Raw genomic sequence first — 22,391 nt, 5'->3', positions numbered from 1 at the left:
GAAACTGTGGAAAATATACAGACATTTATACAGCAAACAAAAAGAGTAAAATCAGGTATTCAGGGTGTTGGATCTCTCTTACCTTCAACAAGTTATTTAGTAGATGATAAATCAACAAATACAGTGTTGCCGTTTCAAGAAATGCCAAATAATGAGCGAGAATCGCCGAATTTGACATCATCAGCTGTAGAAGATTCACAATCAAACGAAGATTCATTATGGGGGCCCACAATTGGAAACTATAAGTCAATAGATCCTTTCTCTGTTCCATCGGGAGTGGAACCAGAATAGCAGCACTGTTGGCGAATTGCACACCAGGTAACTTTTTTGATGCTGTAGTAGCTGATAAAGTACGAGAATATAACAGATCGCTGGTACTTATCTCTTCGTAGACTTACACAAAGCCTTCGATACCGTGTAATTAGACAGCATTATAACTGCTGTGAACAATAGTAGAATAGACTACCGGCTTACAAAGTTAGTACAAACATTGTACCAAAAACTAAATACTTTGTTTTTGGATACTAAAATACACACTATAAAACTTTACTATATAAAAATAATGCGACCAGTAAATAACCCAACAATAACTATAACGTTAGAAAACACAAAATATATTAACTTATAAACTAACGCTACAATTTTAATATAATCAGACTGAGCAGGTTGGAGTTGTAAAATGACAATAATTCTCGCTCAAGGTGATAAATTATATTTAATATATTTCTCTTCGGAACACGTGCGTGTAAGGCCTCGATAATTTGTTTATGTTGGGAATTTGAATAGATTTGATAATATGAATAGAGTTTCATATACTTCAGTTGTCATCGTATCGAATAATTAAGATGGTTAGCCATGAATACCTTAGGGTTAGACTCTATGCACTGGGTAAAGAGAGAACTGAAAAAGTAAATGCTACTTCAAAAAGCATAGGTGGATAGATGTTGCTTGTCATCAATGTAATTTAATTATGCACATTAGTATATCTAGATTATTTTAATAGAAATCTGTAGGAAACCAGATATATCTGCTACATTTTTGTGACATCTAGGGAGTAAAAAGAAATTAATTTAGTTCTGAACTAGTGTAGATGTCATCAATCAATTATTAAATTTATGACGTAAATATTTTGTAAAGTAAAACTGAAATTTCTATTTGAAACCTTTTACATTTCCCATATCCCAACATTATATACAGGCCAGTTCTTACTATCTATGCAATTAGTAATACACTAACGTTAGTGGCGACATCTAGTTAGTGCTCAGCCTGTAATTAAAGTAGAGCTCCCGCCAAATCGCAAGAAACGCTCTCACCAAAATTATAACTTACTTAATGGTAATTAAAACACAAGCACAACATGATCAATTTTTATTCAATATAATTATCTTTAACATAACATTGTCTTATATAAAAGAAAGTATAAATATAAAGCTGTATCAAAAAAAAGTTACACTGAAAGTTCAACCACGTTAGAAGAAACTATTTCGTCGAATAGATCGGTAGCACCTTCAGTTTCTAGAAGACCAAAGTTATAATCTTGGTGAAATAATGTAGGACTCAATGAAACAAATGGACAATCATCTAAAAATTAAAAAAACATTAGGAGAGAAATTGATTACTAAAGCCTAACAAAACAAATTGTGGAGTTTTATTGGAAAAATTTTGGCCAATAAGTACCTACTTCCATAAAGCAATAAGCATATTGTAGCATTTATTTAAATAATATTTTATTAAAAAAGTATTTCTTTAATACCAAATAATAATAAAAAAATAATAATAAAATGATTTAATACACGTTTAAGCCCTTTTGTAACACAACGTTAAATCGTTTTTCATTTTTTTTGTCTAAACTTGAACTTTTAATATTTCAATGTATTCTTTTTAAATTGCTCCTTGTTTATAAACAAAGCCCCGATGAATTTCTGAAAAAAATGGGATAACAGGGGATAACTCGGGTTTTAATGATCGCGGGACATTATTTTGTTTTGGAATACGTGTAAAAAATTCCTAGATGTTATTGCGTCCGAGTTATTTTAATTGTTTATAAGCCTAAAATATAGTCTGGTCAATTGGCTATGCCAAGGCCATAAAAAAAATCACAGTAGTTTTGAAAACCTATTTGACAATACTTAATCAAAATTTAATATAATAAAATGAGCCTTTTTCTTGAATCTGGTGCTTTCAGAATTCATGTAGACCCAATAGTTTACGCACGATAATGTGTTTTCTGCCCATTGTTGTTTACTAGACCGAGTCTAGAATTTTTGTACCCTGTAGATGTTTGTACAGGTCTTTTGCTTGGTGTGTCCTAAATATACCAGGGTCTCCTCTTGGTTGCCCAAGTCAGTTTTTGTTTTTTACGGACCAGCGCTTCGCAGTCACATTTTACAGTTTCTAGTTCCTTATCACAGAGTCTGCAGTTAAGGTCTCCATTATAAATGCCTATTTTATTCAGAAATTATCTTACTGGTACATGCCCGGTCAACACTCCTGTTTCTGTTCTCAGTTTTTTCCTGCCCATATGAAGCAGTTTCTCTGTTCTTTTTCTACATGGTTCATCAATGAAGATTTTTCGATGTTTTTGTTTTATTTATTTATGTTTATGTTATGATTTAGATCCCGATTGGTATTCTCCCAATATCGCTCATGACTCTCTTTGATCCAGTCCTCTAGAGCCTTACGAACTACAGCCTTTGATATACCCAGAGTTCGTTCTCTGGGGTGTAAACCAAAAAAGCTTAAATATGGGTTAGATCATTTTATTTTCATTAAAATTGTCTTTTAAAGAAATCAGACAATCGTATAATAGGTTGGATTATGTAGTATTTATTTACATTTATCATGAATTCCTTTTGACTAAACATCCACAAGAAGGAAGGCATATTCCAAGGCATAACTTTATTAAACTTGAAAGCAATGTATTTAGTTTTTGATGTATTTCCCACCTCAATAAGGATGGTAAAATACTTACCGTCCAGATCTTGATCTACTGTCCTTCTATTTTGACTATAGTAACTACTTTTATGTTTCTTAAACAATATTTGAGCAGTAATGATATCTGGATCCTCCTCGTCAATAAATTTTAGGTCCGATGAATTTGAATCATCTTCTGATGTTTGTATTAATAGCTAAAATAAAAATAAATGATAAATATTATCTTTATTATACAAACACGAATCTTTCATTTAACAATAATTTTAATAATAAATCTGGACGCATTGGAGTACAGTGTAATTTCACATACACCATAATATAAAATATATAGTATACCACTACAAAAATGAATTTTCACAATTTAATTTGGTTTTATAGTATTTATATGTGTGGCAATAATTATTGACGGAAAGAAAAATCTAGTGAAATATATAAAGGCCAATAAACTAAGATTTTAGGACAAAATTTACAATTGTGTCATCATAATTTTACAATTTACTATGATTGTCACGTAATCCAAAGATTTTTAAACATATTTTGGTACCTAGTTTCAACTACTTTAAAATGTTTCACTAATGATGGTCCGACTGGACCGAAAACATAATATAATTGGCTTATTTTGTCATAAAGTCTAAAATCTATTGGATTCAGTGACAAATAATAGTAAGTCTGTGTATTTACTATGTGAAACATTATCGCAAGATGCGTCGATGTTGCTATTTAGATTAGAGGCAGACTGACTTTTAAGCAATACATTAAAAACAAAAAGTCGAAGTATGCGATAAAGCTCTATGAACTTACTACCCATGACGGTTACGTTTTAAATAATGAAATTTACCAGGATCATGACTATAGTTCACTGATAAAATAAAAAATAAAGGCGAGAGTTCCAACATTGAAAAATTAGTTTTACAATTACTGGACTGTACCTCAACAAGGGTCATCATGTCTTTATGGACAATTTTTACAACAGTGTTTCACTATCTTCAAAGTTGCTAACTCTCAAAACTCACTCAACTGGAACAATAAGATCTAATAGAGTAGACAATCCTGCGATTGTTCTAAAAGAGAAACTGAGAAAAGGTGAATATATCAAGAGAATGAAGAATACTAGCTTATATGTCAGCAAGTGGCATGACAAGCGAAATGTGAACATAATAACTACTGCATACAACCCAAGTATTATTACTGTTAACACGTTCAGCCCCGGGTGGCATCAATATGATGCCTCACTAAATAGTACTCTTGGGACAGTGAGGCATCACTCTAATGCCACACTACAGTTTTTATTCGGGACACCGTGGCATCAACTGTGCTCCCACAGCTATATAAATTACATTGTAAGTTGGACAGGGTGGACCAATGAGCAAAATAATGAGAAATTATAAAACTTTATGAAAAAAATAAAAGATTTTATTCAGAATGTGCAAAAATAATTATAATAATATAACACCTTATTATTTTAAAGCAGCATTATGTGAGAAAAAACAAGAAATACAATAATGTTTTTTGCATTGGTTGCACAAAAATTTAGAACGAGAACACTTGTTTTGAGCTTCCTTCATTCAATTCATTCTTCATTCTGACGTAGCAAACCGCACATCTGTTTTTCTTCCTTCTACAAGCTCATGACTGACATCGGGGTTATCGTTGATATTAGTTTCAATAGCGGATATTTCACTCAGTAGTTCTATAGCGACTTCTGTTTTGAACTCTGTTATAGCCAATTTAGTTTGTGTAACCTGTGTATATACAATATGAGCATTCACCAAAGCACTACCAAACAATAATTCTGTGGCTAATTTCCTGTACCATTTATTCCTTCGTCTCAAGCAATGTGAATACGCTTTTTTCTGATCTGAGAGATCAATAAAGGATTTTGAATCATTGTAATCAACAATCATTTTGGGCTTTTCAATTTCTTTACCTTTGTGTAGACATTTTAACATTTCATCCCCATGCTTTGTACTAATCATCAAGACATCCTTTTTGTCACACCATTTTAACATTAAAACTCCGGAATTACTTTGTAGGGCAATTTTTTCATTTTTTTTTTTTTTAGTTTTTTCTTGACAACCTCGGGACAATTCATTTTTCTGTTTGACCGAACAGTGCTTACAAGGTGAGTTGTACGGCTGAGCAGTGTATGAGCAAGGGTGACGCTCGTATAATAATTATCTGTGTTATCTGTGAAGAGAGTACGACCACTATCTAACAACCCTTCCATAAGTGATAGAACAACAGATAAAGAGGCATTTTGACCACCCTGACTATCTTTTCCACAGTAAATTTTGAGGTCATAAGTGTAGCCGTTTTCTAAGCAATGCTTATATAATTTAATACCAAATTTGTGTTTTTTATTTTTGATATATTGCTTGAATTTCAAGCGACCACGATAAGGTACCATCGTCTCGTCAATACAGACACTTTCTCCTGGAGTAACAATAAATCTAGAAATAACCAACGGAGATATTTTGAACCAACGGAGATATTTTGTGAAGCCGATCAGTTTGGTTGTGGCGCTGTTTCATTATTTTTGAAGTGAATATTTGAAAGTAATTGCTCAAAACGATTTCTAGACATTTTGTGTCTTATATTGGTAACAAATAAGTAATTTCTGCTTCAATAGTCGCGTAATCGTGCTGCTTTTAGCAATCCCATCCATACAGTTACCCCAAAAAATATTTCCATTTCTTTTCTTGTAGTTGGTATCCAACGTTTACATTTAGATTTGGCTACAAAAGGTCGGCCATTTATCTGGTGATCTTCGTATAAATTCGTTTGATCAACTATATAATCGATCAAGTCATCAGTCACAAATAGTTTGTAAAAGAAATAAGAGTTTCTGTAAAATTGTTGTAATATTCCAGTCTTACCCCAGCAGTCTGAATTGTCTGCGGAAAATTTTTCAACTTGAAGTGTCAACTTCTTCTGCGACAACAGCAAATGCAGAAATTACAGTTTCTATTGTCTGTTGTATCAGGTCATCCTAAACAGAAATTAGATATGACTTTCCAGAATGAACATAAAAGTTTAGTAAAACTTACCTCATTTTCAACGACCCGTAACGCTATTTTTGGTATACCGCTAGGCCCTGGCACTGCAAGATTGCGTTCGTCCGGTACTTCACTGATGCCATGTAATTTTCTCAGTTTCCTAGGAATTTCTTCGGAAAAATCCGAGGTTGCTATGTCAATGGGTATATAATCATCTGATGATCCAGAATTGCATACGGGTCGTCCACTCCTACGTCTTCATCTGACATAAGCTCTTCGTATAAACTTACCAAGTCTTTTCTGTTCTTTTTCGTAGGAATCCATCGAAAAAATTCGTGTAATCTAATATTTTATAGTACACTCATACAATAACCGTACGCAAAGAGCACCGAACAGAGAATGACTCAGAATATAACTTCAAATACTTCCGTCGCTTCATACAAGAATGAACAAGTTTGAGGTATCACGTAAATGCCACGCTGTCCAGACAAACAAATTTATAGTTCTCGGACAGCGAGGCATCAATGTGATGCCTCAAAAATGTTGTGAAATTGTCAAATATTTTTTTGAAAATGAATCAGAAATGCGGAAAGGCATCCACGACTCCCGTCTTATTTACAAAAAATAAAATGCTGACCAATGGACAAGAAAAAAAATTATAACACCGGGGCTGAACGTGTTAAAAATAGGTATGGTGTTGAAAAGCAAAAACCCTGTGAGATAGATGGCTACAACAGGCGCATATCAGGAATCGATAAAAGTGAACAGATGATATCTTAGTCCAGCTGCCCCCTTAAAACAATCAGGTGGTATAAAAAGGTGTTATTTCATCTTCTAGATATAAAAACTCTTTCATTTTATATAAAAAAAGTAAACGAGGACAGGAAAAATATAAAACAAGCTGATTTTAGAGAAGCTATAACAAGATCTCTCTTACAAACAGAATCAGCTATTGATGGTAGATGGTAAAACAAACAAATGAAAAACAAGCACTAAAAACAGAAGTTACAGAATAACATTTTTTAGAAGAGATATTTATGCCTGAAAAATTACCACAAACTTCATTTATTCTTGAAAGGTAGGTGGTGTACAAGAGAGAAGAAACAAGGTATTGGTGTGAAATATGAGCAGATAAACCTCAATTATGTCCTGCACCTTTTTGAAATTTGACATTCCTGATTAATATCCTAATCTACTCTATATCCATACATATTTGTTACTATAATTAAAAACAATTCTTACTAATATGAAGACGTTTATTGACATCTGTGTCATAAACTGTGTGAAAGAATGTTTGTAATGTGACACTGATGTCTATAGCCATTAACTTTTTCTCTTCTATTTTCCCTCTATTTATGTCTACCTGAACAAACTGGTATATATTTTTTTATATGTGTGCAGTATTAATACAAATCTGCATAAGCCATATCAGAACATCCATCATTTTTATTAGTGTCGGTCACATGTATGATGATTCTGACATCTAGAGACACTGTTGCCCATCAATGTGTTAATGAGTTAAAGACAGTTATTTAGCCCATTTCAGTAGTACTTCAGAGTATTAAAAATATCATGGACTGATAGAATTACAAATAAATAAGTACTGGAGAGGGTTGGTTAAGAAACAGAACTAATCACCACTATACAAACCAGAAAACTGGAATATCTAGGCCACGTGATGAGGGGACCAAAATATGAAATTTTAACTCATCATACAGGGAAAGATTCAGGGAAGAACATCTGTTGGCCAAAGGCAGAACTCATGATTGAATAATCTACTTGATTGATATCAATTAGAGATGTGTAGTTCACCATGGAAATAGTTCAAATGAACGATTCTTTCAACTGAACTAATTGAACTAGTTCATTCATTTTCATAAAACTAGTTCACTGCGAACGATTTGAATTATAAATTGTGTCTCAACTTCTAAAGAAGAAAATAATGAATGAATGAGATCATATATTTATTATTTTGTGAATGGGATGGACTGACTAGTTTAAAAAAGAAATGCCGATTAGACTCAGATAACAGATAATAATTCTTATGAATGTGACCATGATACACTTACATGTATTGTGAATGTGACAATAACATAAACAGTCTTATCTTAATGTCATAATGGTTCAGATCTTATGCCCATGCATTGGCTTGGACGTTGCCATGCTGTGTTGTTTCTCGTATTATAATTTTGAAATAAAAATTTTTAGTTGTGGTTAAAATGATTGATGCATTGACATAAAATATAATTTTATGTAAAAGTGAGAATGAAAATGTGTTATTTAATGTTCCTAGAAAATTCACTGATTTTTGTTTGTGAAGGTTCTTTTAGAAATAACCTAATTATAGATACCTGAGTTTAAATATACATAAATATAAAAATAAATTATACGTGAACCATATTTATATTTAAAACGGTTAATAAAAAACAAATCTTAATATTTTTTGCAAATAAAAAAAATGTTATTTGCAAAACATTTGAGAAATAAATTTAAAACATGTAAACCTAAACATACGATGGAAAGAAATGGTTCCGAACTACTTGTACGGTAGTGAAAGACTGACTAAAAACCGAAGAAAACGGGCGGCCAGCGCCGAGCTTGTGTGATGATAAGGCGAGACATCTGGCAACCAGTTATGTTAGGGTTGGATTTCGATTTCGGTCCTACAAATAGTTCTTTCGCGAACTAGTTCACTGAACTAGTTAATTTTTGTGAAATAGTTCTCTGGAACTAGTTCTTCTAAAAGAACTAATAAGCACACCTCTAGTATCAATGTAGATTGATTGATTTGTTTAGAGCAGCAAGCTCAAAAATAAAAATAGCCATTATGATTGCCAACCTCCGTAGGGAGACGGCTCTCTAAGAGGAAGTAGTACTTCACAAATAATTGTCAAAATCAATTATGCATAATTTTATAGTATATAGAAAAACGAAATTGTCAAAAACACAAAAAGACCATAAACTTTTTTAGCATACATACCCTTTTCCTTTTTTTAGAATTTCCCTGATCATCTGCAGGGACATCTCCCAAAAGTCTTGTGGTTATAGGTGTTGTACTTGAATTGAAATGTAGCTGGAATGAATCTTCTACATTCTAAAATATATTAAAATTTTTGTTAAAAAACTATCCACCTACTTAAATATAGGTTTTTAATTGAACTAGTCATTATGAAAAGGAGTCATCCTCCATTTTTTTGACATTTCCACTTTCTGTTGAATTTCTATTTAACACACGTAGATGCGTCTATTCCATATAAAAACGGGTCAACTTTCATTATTATTACCATAAATACAGCATACCCCACAAACCAGTTCAGTTTGAAAACAAGTCATCTCCTAGAGATAAGCCATTTTCAAAATGAATGGTGGGTTGTACCCACCCACAGTATAATTGATTATTATATCCGGCAGATAACAATATACCCACAGTATAATGGTTTATTATATTGACGATGCAATCTATTTAGTAGTTGTATAGACCTGTTTGGAAGCAGACGCTGTGGGTAATACAATGTCGTGATAGTAGTGCAAGTAAATCTCCTCATTTAAAATGGAAAAAAGGTGTGAGGAATCAAAATACACAATCTTAAAACTAACAGCAACCTTTTACTCTTACCACGAAGGCGGAGGACACAGAGGCCCCAATTATGTTTGCTCGTTTTTAAATGACTATATAAACAACAAAATTCCAGAAAACTTTGAAGAGCTGCATCTCTTTTGTGACGGATGTCCAGGTCAGAATCGCAATAATACTTTTATTCGATATCTTATGGCCCTAGTAATGACCAAGAAGTTCAAAAAAATTACTATTTACTTTCCACAACGAGGCCACTCATTTAATGATTGTGACAAGAGATTTCGGTACCTTTAAAAGAAAAATTCGTCGCTACGACAGGATTTTCTCTGTAGAGGAATATGAAGATTTAATCCTGTATTCATCTAGTCATAATAAATTTGATATTAGACATATTACTTACATAGATGTAGCTACATTTAAAAAATGGTGGCCAGATTAAAAAAAAAAGTTCCACAGGAAGTTTTGACAAAGAAGCTCCAAAAAAGGAAAAGGTTAGTTTCAGTATTAACTCTTATTATGAATAGTATGAACTCTATTATGAAACTCAGATAATTTGGGTATGGCGTTAGCTAAACCATACATTGAAGAACGTTTTCAACTTTTAAAACCTCAACAAAAGGGCAGTTCACCCATGTTTGTACCTGATCCTCAAAATCTTCCTGCCTATAGGGGAAAATTCCAATAAACATAAAAAATTGAAAGCTTTTACAATACATTCCAGATAATCACAAGCCATTCTACAACATGATCTGTGAATGGTCTATTACCAGTGCAGAAGAAGCGGAACAAGGAGACAATTAAACTATCCTTATTTATTTTAAATCTTTTTGTTTTTTGTTTCTAAATTTAGTGTAATTAAATGCAATAAATTAGCAATGTTTCTAATAAACAATACTTATATTATATTGACTATTTTTACTTTCATTACCTGTTCATTTTGAAAAGGGTCATCCCTTTTACAAAAAAAAATCGGTTTCTAGGTCTTTTAAAATCAAAAAATATCTTTTTATAATATTCCTCAGTTTGTATAGTAAATTATAAAACTAAAAAATACATAAAAACACTTAAGTTCTTAATAGTAATGAAGATAATACGTTTTTTACCTCTCCTTTGAAATTTAAAAAAGTGGAGGTGACCCCTTTTCAAAATGACAGATTTAATTATTTCTGATATTTTATGGTAAAAAAATTCACATTTTTTATTTTGAATGCAAGATAGTGCAAATTAACAGAAAATATCAATATTAATAATTTTAAGACCACTCAAAATTCACAACAATTAAAGTCAGTCTGTAAAAGTTTTTTGGTCCCTACTTAGTGAAAACTATTACATTTTGAGCTAATCAATTTTTCATACAATTGATTAGTTTTGGTGCGAATAGATGACAAAATTACTTACTTCAAATGTTACACTACTATTATTTACAGGTGTATTAACTATCACAACTGTGTCGCTACTGCTAAAATGATTTGAAAAATCTTCATCTGTTAAATATAAATATTGCCTAGTTTCTAAGTCTTCAGTGGTATTCCTTATACTTTGTTCAATCCACAGTTTATGTAGGTCCAGCTCACGCTCATAATCATTTAATTTTGCTACTTTCTTTTTTAGTTCAGATATCTTGGAGGTAAATTCTTCAGTGTCTGATCCAGGTAGACACTTACTGGTGTAAGGCCTAAAAGTTGTTATAAAATCAACTAACTCATTGAATAAATAGTGTAAAAAGTTTTGAAAAAGAAAATAGGTTACAAATATCAATTTGTTTTGAATTTGTACAACAACTTTACAAAATATAAGTTCGCCATCAATACCATGAAAAAAAAGTATAAATGTCCATAAAGGACAGAGAAAAATATTTGGTCTGAGCAGGTTCAGGATATAGGGTCATTGGGATACAATCAAATTTATTGTCAGGTAGAATTGTTTATGATTAAAATGTAAATAAACCTGAAATTACTATTATCTACTCACTTCCATTGAATACTGTTTTTGCTTTTCTTTTCTATTAATCCTATTCCTTCTAATACATTAGTTATATCATAAATTCTCCTTTTTTGTCTAACAGCCAGCAAATCGGCAGCCTAAAAAACTATATATTTTTTTCCAACCTAATTAACTTGTCACTATACTTACGACTTTAAGATCCAGTACACCACCTGTCGCTCTTTTTAACAGACCCACGAACTTTGTTGTTAATAAGCCAAGAGATTTTTCAAATCTACTGTGTGAATGTTCACCCATTTTCAACTATAATCAATTCAAAAACTTCGCCATAACAAAATTTTGGATTTGGTGGCGTTTCTTTCTCATCCTGTCAAACATGTCAAAAAGCACTGTCACACGTCACACCACAGTATGTTCAACATAAACGGACGGTGAATATTTCAATATTACAATTTTTTATATTCTATATTTTAATATAATATAATGACTACAGATAAATTAATGACAGAATAAGAAACAAACTCACTAAATTTTTATACATGTAAATAATCCAGTTAATTAAATTTTTTGTTTTCTTTCAGTTTCAGGAATTTTTGGAATCTTTGAATGTGTTTGGAATCAAAAACAATACAAAAACCTGTTTTTTGATTACTATTTGTTCTGTTGTGTTGTGGTTTACTCCAATGACGTATTCCCATGTGAAAAACATGCCCATAGTACAACATGCCACAATGTAGAATGTAGTTTGAAAACAAAACATGATGGTGTGTGATGTAGAATGTTTTTCGTCTTTCTTTTTATGTACTATGGTCTACACAAAATTCCACACAGACGGGCCTTTTTATCATACGCTTTTATGACGAACGCAAGCGCAGCTGCCATGTTGAAACAGCGGTTGAAACAGTTGAAAGAGCATAAGTTTTGCTCAACAATAACTATGGTTGGGTGGGAAAGCAGTATTATTGGTATTATCTCCACAATCAAAATTCGATCAATCATTAGAACAATTCTTGATGGTGCTTCACTTATTTATACTTCCGTTAAGACCCAAGTTGTACTCAATTGACATTTGAATTTGTTTAAATTTCATGGATATCCAATATCCACAAAAAAAAAAGATATTAAGAGGTTAGGCAAAGGCATCATTACTATCCTATAATAGTTTACATTATAGGAATAATATATTATAATTAATTATTCTAATTAATAATGTCAATCGATTTTCATTACTTGTCTAAATATATTAATTAATAAAAGTATTATTATGGTGTATAACCAATAAAATAGCTCATTTAATATTTTGATCATTGGGAAAAAAAATTGATTTATCGCTACTAATATACCTGCTCAGTGGTTTCAATGTTGTTTATATTAATGTTTTGATGTTCATTTTGCTCTTCCATATTATCTTTTCTATACTTTTCAACTAAAGTAGTCCTTATTTTATCCCCCTGAAAACATATTTGGGGTTATAACTCCGAAAAACTTACATTTGTATACAAATAATTATACATTACCTTACTAATTAATTTTTCAATATCTTGAAATTCTTGATAGCTTAAAGGATCTGGAATTTTATCTGTTGGACCACTTTCTCCATAAAAATGTAATGAACAAATATAAGTGTCTTTAGTAACATCATCAATCGATCTAAAACCTGTGTCACTTCGGCCACATTTTTTTACCCATAAATTACATTTCGCACATTTTGTACATGTTTTAATATGTATTTTGACTGGTACTTTAATATCTTTTTTACGATATTCAAGACAAGGCTTTGGGAAGTTTATAAAATAATATCTATTCTCCTTAAATGATTTATAGCGTGTATCACTCTTACATAGTCCATAACAACACCGCTTCGTTGCTCCTTTTCGTACAGAGATCATAATAATAATCGATTAAAGACACTTATTTGCTAATTAAGACACTTTTTTTCTTTATTTTTGTATTTATTTTTTTCAATAATTATACTTTAGTATTTTTCATCTTAATTTTCTGTTCACAGGTATCACATAGATCATAATAATAATCGATAAAAGGCACTTTTTTCTTTATTTTCGTATTTATTATTATTATTTTTTTTTTTTTTTTTTTTTTTTCAATAATTACAATTTAGTATTTTTTATCTTAATTTTCTCATGCTTGTTTACAAAAAACAGTACGAAAAATGGCGGATATTGACGCATGCGCATAAAACATTTTTTCGAATTGAATATCTTGCGTGTTCTGTGATTCTACACTGGTTGCTGTCATAGCATATAACCATAGGCCTTTTGCTAACTGGTAACTGCTGTTTGAGAGAAGAAGAAGCACATACCTAGTTCGTGTTATTTTGGTGTTATCTGTATCATAGTATAATCTGTATAAAATGAACTGAAACAAATATAAATTATTTAAAAAAAGATTAGTAAAATGCAGAGAAGAGTAGTTGTAACTGGTCTTGGAGTAGTATCCCCTGTTGGTACCGGCGTCAAAGAAGCGTGGAAAAATATTATTTCCGGAAAATCAGGAATAACAAGGTTAGAAGGTCCTGAATATGAATCTTTACCGTGTAAAATTGGGGGTTATGCCAAAGACAAGGGAGAGAAAATAAATTTATCAAACTATTTTAGTAAATCAGAATTAAGAACAATGGCTCGTGCAACCGGATTTGCACTTATATCTGCCAAAGAGGCTTTGGAGGATGCAGAATTAGATCAAATGGATGATAACACTAAAAACACAGCTGGAGTAGCTGTCGGAATGGGTATGGTAGATCTAGAAGATATTTGTAGTACTTATGATGCTTTAAAAAAAGGGTATCATCATGTGAGCCCTTATTTTGTACCTCGAATTCTACCCAATATGGCTGCTGGACAAATAAGCATCAAATATGGTTTAAGAGGACCTAATCATTCAGTATCCACAGCATGTGCAACTGGTGCACATGCCATTGGAGACTCTTTTAGATTTATAAGAAGTGGAGATGCCAATATTATGATTTGTGGAGGCACAGAATCTTGTATATCTCCTATGTCAATAGCTGGATTTTCTAGGCTAAGGGCTTTAAGTACTTCCTTTAATGATCAACCTGAAAAAGCTTCTAGGCCTTTTGACAAATTGCGGGAGGGATTTGTTATGGGGGAAGGAAGTGCAGTTTTAATATTAGAAGAATTGCAACATGCTTTAGACAGGAATGCTCACATTTATGCTGAACTTTTAGGTTACTTAAACAAGCAATTTAACATTTACCATGTAACCTAAATTTGTATTTTGTAGGTTATGGTTTATCTGGAGATGCATCCCACTTAACAGCTCCCAGATCTGATGGCGCTGGAGCCCGTTCAGCTATGGAGAGAGCATTAAAAGACTCTAGGATAGATTCTAATCAAGTTACATACATAAATGCACATGCCACCTCAACTCCAATTGGAGATTCAATAGAAACTAGAGCTATCAAGGATCTATTTGGTCCATCCTGTAATAATATTTCTGTTTCTTCAACAAAGGGAGCTCATGGGCATTTATTAGGGGCAGCTGGTAATTTAGAGGCTCTTTTTACAATAAAAGCTATAGAAGAAGGTGTTTTGCCTCCTACAGTAAATTTGGAAAATACAGAAGACAATGAAATTAACTTTGTTCCTATTATAAGTCAAAAATGGAAAAAGTGTGATAGAAGAATAGCATTAAAAAATGCTTTTGGTTTTGGAGGTACTAACGCTAGTTTATGTTTTGGACAATTTGTTAGATAATTAATATAATAAAGCTATTTTTAACTGTTTATTACTGTATTTACTTTGATTTTTACTGTATATTAAAAAACATATTCCTACTTACATACCTATGTGCAAATCCCCATTATTTTTAACTTCATAGACGCCTCCACTTCCTTCAGATGACTTCTAAATAATTTTTCAAAGTTGTTTTCAATAAATATACTATTTTCCAGTATATTAGGATGTCCTCAGTCTATTTTTTTTTTTAATTAATTAGTAGTTTGTAAGACGAAGAACTATTAATTTCAATAAAAAAGCGCAGAATTTATTGTATGTGTTTTAAAGAATAAATTACATTTCCCTACACAACTGTTTCAGGATTTAAAGGATCCTTCTGAAATGTTTATTAAAGTTGCTTTTTATATAGATGTGTGTAACCTATGAGTATAGAAGGTGTGCCACTAAGGATAATAGACTTTTAATAAAACTAATAAGCTCAGCTAGCATTTTATCAATTTAAAAATTTTTAAGTTTTCCCTCAACTTTTTCAGTGTTTCAGCTGTACTAAAAATTTTGCAAACAGCATATTTTTTGTTAAAAACAAAAAAAATCTATGATTTGTAGAAGTTTGTACCATCAAAAAAAACTAGGTAACATTGTTTTCAATGCAGCCTTATTAGTGATTACTTTTGTTAAGTTACAATTTTTTGAAGTACTTACACTATGCACAACTTCGAAACTTGGTGTGATCAGTAGTCTTTGTGTTACACAACAATACCCCGAAAAACTAAATCATATACTTAAACTCTGAAAAAAATATGATATTTGTTATTCTGTGCTAAAAGATTGCTATAAATACTGACTGTAGTGCACAATACACCAATTTCTTAAGCTGTATATTGATGAAAAATTAAAATATGTGTTTTAAATATTGAAACAAGTCTTTTAATATTAACATTAACTATTACACAGAATAAATAACAATCAGAATGCCCACTCTCAGATGCCGCCTTTGAAGTTTGTTAGCACACGATTGCCATATTTTAAACGAAAACATAGACTCGAATTGAGAAATTTGTATGCACACCAGATAAAATGTCACTGAACAGCACTGGTTCCGTTTAAAACATGGCTGATTCCGTCTGCGCGAACGAGACGCGCGTCCTTATTTTTTCAAGCGGAGTGGACATTTTGATTGTTTATTATTCTGTGACTATTATATTTAATTAAGATAAAAAAATTAGTTTATAAGAGAAGGTAAATAATGCTAGTAATGGCTCTACTTTTATGACTTCCTGTTGGAACATATTTGTGGAATCATAGACCACTAATATAATCAGAGGTAGGTGATTTGTGGTCATAATGGCCTAGAAACGGAATTGTATGACTTAAATCAAATTTCATATGAATTGTCACATAGTTCATCTGTTCGATTACCTTCTGCAACAACATGGTTACATTGTTTTAAGTTTACCATCATATCACCCTGATTCAAACTCCATAGAACTCAGATGGGATACTATAAAAACATCTGACAAGACAATGTCACATTCATGAAGATTTTAATCCATTATTAATTAATTTGGATGACGAGTTTGTGATGACAATGCATAGCAGAGTAAAGCCGGCCACTCACATTCCGGTCTACCTGTCAAGTATACCTGTTCAGGTAAACTTATAGCAAGTGTACCTGTTCAGGCAGAGATCGAATTTAGCCATACACGTAGCGTCAAACCTGATGGCAGTCTCAGTTAATGTTTATTATTAACATGGCACCAACTAAGCGTGACTACGACGACGCTGTAGTCCTAGTAGGTCTTCTTGTCATTCTCAAAAAAAAGGAAAGAAAACCGAGACAAAAGTGGTGTAAAGAATGGTTGTTAAAAAGAAACCAATACAGTCATATCAATTTGTTAAAGGAATTGAATATAGAGCCTGAAGATTACCGTAATTATTTAAGAATGGATGAAGCAACTTACCTTAAACTACTATCAATGATTACTCCGTCAATTCAGAAGCAAGATACGATCATGAGAAAAGCAATAATACCATATGAGCGACTAGCAGCTATATTAAGATTTCTTGCAACAGGTAGATCATATGAATGCCTCAAGTTCTCTACCATAATATCAGCACAAGCTCTTGGTAGAATTATTCCCAAAACATGTGAAGCCATTTATAAAACTTTGCAGAAGGATTATATGAAGGTATGTAAAAAAATTCCCTTAAATATAGATATTTATTTAAATATATTAAATAAAATTATTTAAAACCGGCAATAAACGCTGCTGCAGACGTTGCACTGTTTTCTGGAATGGACATTTGTACTGGTTGCAACTGTGAATATTCAGATGAGTATTGCGAGATGTATGAGTGGGCCGTTTCTAATGGGTTATTGTGTGTAGATTGTTCCATTAGTTGCGGGCTATAACTTGATGTGTCTGAATTGGGACTTGGAATTGGACAGGCAACAAATATTGGGCTGAAACTACTGGAAGAAGATCTAGGAAGATTAGGCTGATACTGTGCCACATTGCTAACATGGCTGAGACTTGAACGATAAGTTAGAGTTCCCATTTCAGCTTCGTACAGGGTGGCATTAATAATTTTCTCCGCTATGAGACGCTGCTGTTTTTCCACTGCTTTTTAATCGCAACACTTCTCCCTAAGAGATCATATCTATAGTCCGGAGTCTCGACAGGTGCAGGACGTTTAAAATCATCCCTCACCGATAGTAATACATCAGTTGCTAACGTGTTTTTTCTCTTTTTAGTTTTAGCAGGTTTTGTTGCTTCAAGGGAAAATAGACAGCAGAAGGGGTCCAGGGAGGAGAAGACACTCGTGGCTCCAAAACTTGCGGCAATGGTTCGGATTGTCATCTGCTGAACTATTCAGATCTGCCGTAAACAAAGTCAGAATAGCCATGTTGATTGCCAACGTTCGGAACGGACAAGGCACATGAAGAAGAAGGTTTTGTTGAATTTTGTGCTTGTAAACATTGATCATCTACAGATTGTTCTTTAATAGTATTTTCGGTATTACTATCATCCAGAGTATTTTCTGCCGGGGTTGTCTAAAACAATAAATTAAAAAATATTAGGTACATTCTGGTTTTATAAAATTGAAATATTTTATTTTTTTATGACAAGCGTAAAAATCGTATGTGTATGCAATGAAAAATCGTAATCTGAGTATGTAGTACGTAGGGGAGAGTCCTACAGTACCGTCACCTTAAGGTTTATCAACAAAAAAATCAAAATGCTAAAAGGTACATGTTTAATACTTCCTGTCATGTATGAAAGGACTATTATGCTGTCAATGAAAGTAATAAACAATCATAATGTTTCAAAATAATCACTTTATTAATGAAAATTAAAGATAAGGAAAAATCAAACTTTATAAAATTGGCCTCCAGTACCGGCCAGTAAATATATTACCAATTAAACAATACAGAAATCACAAATATATTGTTTGGATAGCTCTGATATGTTCGCACAAGCCTCATGAACCCAAATATTACAGTTTCCACACTGTATCCAATCCTCTTCATGAGATTCAGTGCACAAAGGACAAACTGTCTCTTCTTCAACCGGTCTGCTAGGAGGAGGTAGGTTTTCATCTTTATTTTTCCTACTTTTCTTACTAACATATCTTCCTGACAACAAGCTTTTACCTTTTTGAACATATTCTCCTGAGACCTTATTTTTTTTTTGTTAACGTCATTTTCCACAAGTAAATTCTTCCCTCGTTTAAGTGATTCGACGCTTGTTTTCTGCTCTCATGAAGCTCGTTGATTCAGCACTCCACAATGATAGATCACTATGTCTTTTCATAAAAGAATAATAATAGTTTTTCCCTGCCATTTCTTTTCTTTATTAAACTGGTGAGGTAACTACAACTTCTCTGCCAGTTGAAAAGCAAGACGTAAAAATTCTTGCCTGTTTAAAGGCATTAGTCTATTGGCCAAGTCTTTAACATGTGTCGCCAATGTTTCTTCATGTTCAGGTGAAAAAGTATTGTGAAAACGACCCATAACTGGCTCAATGGATATCTCTTTATTATTTTTATTAGCACTTACTCTGTCATTCAATGTAGTTCGTGGTATCTGATAGCGTTCGGCAGCTTGGCGTGCACTCATCTCATTATTCAGTACCTTTTCCACGGCTTTTCGCATGTTCGCAGGATCCCAGCTGCCCTTTTTTTTGCCTCACATGAACATTATTTTTATCACTTGGCATTTTTGCGTACCTGTAAGTAAAAGAAATCTTTTAAAAACGAACTTTATTATTGGCCGGTACTGCAGGACAATGCAGTGGCCGGTACTGGAGGAAACGAAAAAAAAAAAAAAAAAGTTTGTTTACAGGTAAAAACAAACGCACAAATATTGATTTAAAGTATACTTTTTTATAGTTATATAAGTACACTATACATACCAGGAGTTATTTGTTTTAAACTGGATCTTTAAATGTTGAAAATCACCAACAGAATTTTAAATATGCAGTGTACGTCTGCGATGCCCAACACAAATCTTTGCACTGACAAGAATCCTGTCGCGACAAGTTAACACCGCGCTGGGCTTGTACTTATAGGAGTGTCTAGCGCTAATACCGATAATCATCACCGTACCATCTATTATAGGTTTGTAGAACTTTCAACTGGCTGGTACTGTATGCCGGCCGGTACTGTGGGACTCTCGCCTATATATAATTTTTTTTTTGTTACAGTTTCCCGGTTCTGTGGAAGAGAGGAAAGAAATAGCACGGCTATTTGAGAAGCCATGGAATTTTCCGCACTGCTTAGGAGCCATTGACGGCAAGCATGTCGATATAGTACCACCTGCTAGCAATGGATCTTATTATTTTAATTATAAAAATCGCCACAGTATGGTTCTCTTAGCAGTAGTGGACGCCCGATACCGGTTCATATTAGCTGATTTTGGTACAAATGGCAGAATCTCAGATAGGGGTGTATTACAGAACACAAGTTTCTTTCGAAACTTGCAGAGAAAAATATTGAAAGGTGCCATATGTTTTTGTCGCAGATGACGCATTTCCTCTGAGAGCCGGATATGCTAAAGCCTTTTCGACAAAATGACTTGGATACACGAGATAAAAAGATATTCAACTATCGTTTGTTTCATGCGAGACATATTGTGGAGAATGCGTTCGGTATATTGGCTTCGAGATTTAAAAATTATCATACTACGATTAATTTAGATGTGAATAATATTGATAAAGTTGTAATGGCTACATGCGTCTTGCATAATTTTTTAATGACACATGCCACAAATTCTTATGCACCAACAAATTGTTTATATACTGAAAATACTGAAGATACGACAGTTATTTCAATCGGCTATAATACCGCAAGTTCTAATATGGAAGATCTCCAAAGACGAAGCCAAGGAAATATTAACAATAACAATGACGGAAAACGAGTGAGACAAGAATTTCAAAATTATTTTGCAAACGATGGCAAAGTCCCGTGGCAAGATAAATATTTGTAACTAAACCTAATTATAAGATTATAATCATTTAACTAAATAAATAAAGTAGTGTATTTACTTACCTCAGAGTTATTTTCTTCTTCGATATCGTCTATATTTGAGAGTGATTTACGGGGGGTATCTTCATCACCAAGGAAATCAAAAAGATTGTAGTACCACAACGTAGGCGTATAAATGTCATCTGTAGACGCATCAGACTTGAACTCTTTTCGGACATTACTACGCAGACTATTAATTTTTTTTAATACGTTATCTTTTGTAGAGTTTGGTTCTACCTCTTTAAGTTTGGCAGTCAGTTTCTCATAAGCAGCTGTTCTTTTGTTCCTGTCGTGATAGTCTTTGCTCTTGGCAAGCCAGGCTCGGATTTATATATCTCAATAAATTCTTCCATAATTGCAGTACGTTTGCGAGACGCCATTTAAAACGAACAAATACACGTGTTAAAACCCGACCTATCGCTTGAAAATGGATTGAATAACTGAGACCTGAACGAGCGAGCCTACATACATGGAGAGGTTTACCTGTAGGTGGGATTTACCTGCAGGTAAAAAATATAAATTTTGAAATGTTTTCGGGTCGCCTGTACACGTAACGATACCTACCGGTTTTAGGATATACACCTTGCGGCCTGAAGAGGTAGACCGGAATGTGAGTGGCCGGCGTTATACAGTTAGTCAAAAGTCCGTTCCTCCCCACGTAACTTTTGAACGGTTATTGTTATAATAGTGAAATTTGGAGGGAGGTATTAAAAACAGGTAGACTTCTCAACTAGTCATAACAGGTGACGTAATAGTGACAGATGACGTTACAGCGCCACTGTGACAGATAATATTAAATGGGACCTTATGGCAAGTCATACCTCATTTGAAAGGTATTGAAAATACCTATTCAGTCATAATAATTTTGTTTAAGTTTAAGCTCATTTTGATGAATAAATTAAATACACTCATGGACAAAAATATCGAATATTTTAGAATTTTCAAATTTTTGTTTTTTTCAAAATAAATTCTGGGCAACAAGTCATTTAATGTAAAATAGAGTTTATTTTAACAATGTTTAATGAACAATTTTAAGTTTTTATGCGGAGAAAATTGTGAAAAAAATAAATGTTTAATATTAGGTAAATAAGGTTATTTTACTCTAAACTTAAATAATAATTTAAATTGCTTAAACAACTGGTTTAAACTGAAAGAAGTGCATGAGCAGTAACGAGTATTCCCCCCTCTAGCTCTTATTACTGCTTGCATCTTTCTCAGCATGCTTGCAAGTAAATTTTGGACATATCCTTGGGAAATTGCATTCCATTCATCCTGTGACTCAAGCCGAAGCTGCTCTATCGTATTTGGAACGGGATTTCTTTGTCGTATGCTGCGTTTTAAGTGATCCCACATGTGCTCTATTGGATTTAAATCCGGGCTAGACTATGGCCAATCCAATCTTCGAATTTGGACCTCATCAAGATAATTACTCAATAGGGCAGCGGCATGTGGTCGAGTATTATCGTGCATTAACGTGAATCTTTCATATCCAATGTAACCAACATATGACAAAACATGATCTTGCAGGATGTTTTAAACGTAAGAATTACCAGTCATCCGTCCAATCACTTCCACAAGTGCGGTACGTACCTCCCAACAAATACCTTCCCAAAGAATTATGCCATCAACTCCAAAACTAACGGTCTGGGCGAGACTGCAGCTGGCGAATCGTTCTTCAACTCTTCTGTAGACGTAGTT

General features: G+C 32.9%; 2 protein-coding genes across 2 annotated transcripts; one reads left to right on the top strand and one right to left on the bottom strand.

Annotated features, from left to right (window-relative positions):
- Positions 1-1,353: 1,353 nt before the first annotated feature.
- On the bottom strand, positions 1,354-13,525 carry LOC140437388 (transcription factor E2F5-like). Its single transcript, XM_072526891.1, has 8 exons — positions 12,969-13,525; positions 12,795-12,902; positions 11,641-11,754; positions 11,479-11,588; positions 10,906-11,182; positions 8,911-9,024; positions 2,972-3,128; positions 1,354-1,581 (listed from the first exon to the last, which is right to left on the bottom strand). The coding sequence occupies exons 1-8, from the start codon at positions 13,338-13,340 to the stop codon at positions 1,448-1,450; spliced, it is 1,386 nt and encodes a 461-aa protein (XP_072382992.1). The 5' UTR covers positions 13,341-13,525; the 3' UTR covers positions 1,354-1,447.
- A 230-nt stretch (positions 13,526-13,755) lies between these two features.
- On the top strand, positions 13,756-15,214 carry LOC140437389 (3-oxoacyl-[acyl-carrier-protein] synthase, mitochondrial). Its single transcript, XM_072526892.1, has 2 exons — positions 13,756-14,656; positions 14,713-15,214. The coding sequence occupies exons 1-2, from the start codon at positions 13,867-13,869 to the stop codon at positions 15,183-15,185; spliced, it is 1,263 nt and encodes a 420-aa protein (XP_072382993.1). The 5' UTR covers positions 13,756-13,866; the 3' UTR covers positions 15,186-15,214.
- The last annotated feature ends 7,177 nt before the right edge of the window (positions 15,215-22,391 follow it).

This window comes from Diabrotica undecimpunctata, chromosome 3, assembly GCF_040954645.1.
Source record: "Diabrotica undecimpunctata isolate CICGRU chromosome 3, icDiaUnde3, whole genome shotgun sequence".
NCBI classification, from domain to species: domain Eukaryota; kingdom Metazoa; phylum Arthropoda; class Insecta; order Coleoptera; family Chrysomelidae; genus Diabrotica; species Diabrotica undecimpunctata.
This window is presented reverse-complemented; position numbering and strand designations above follow the sequence as displayed.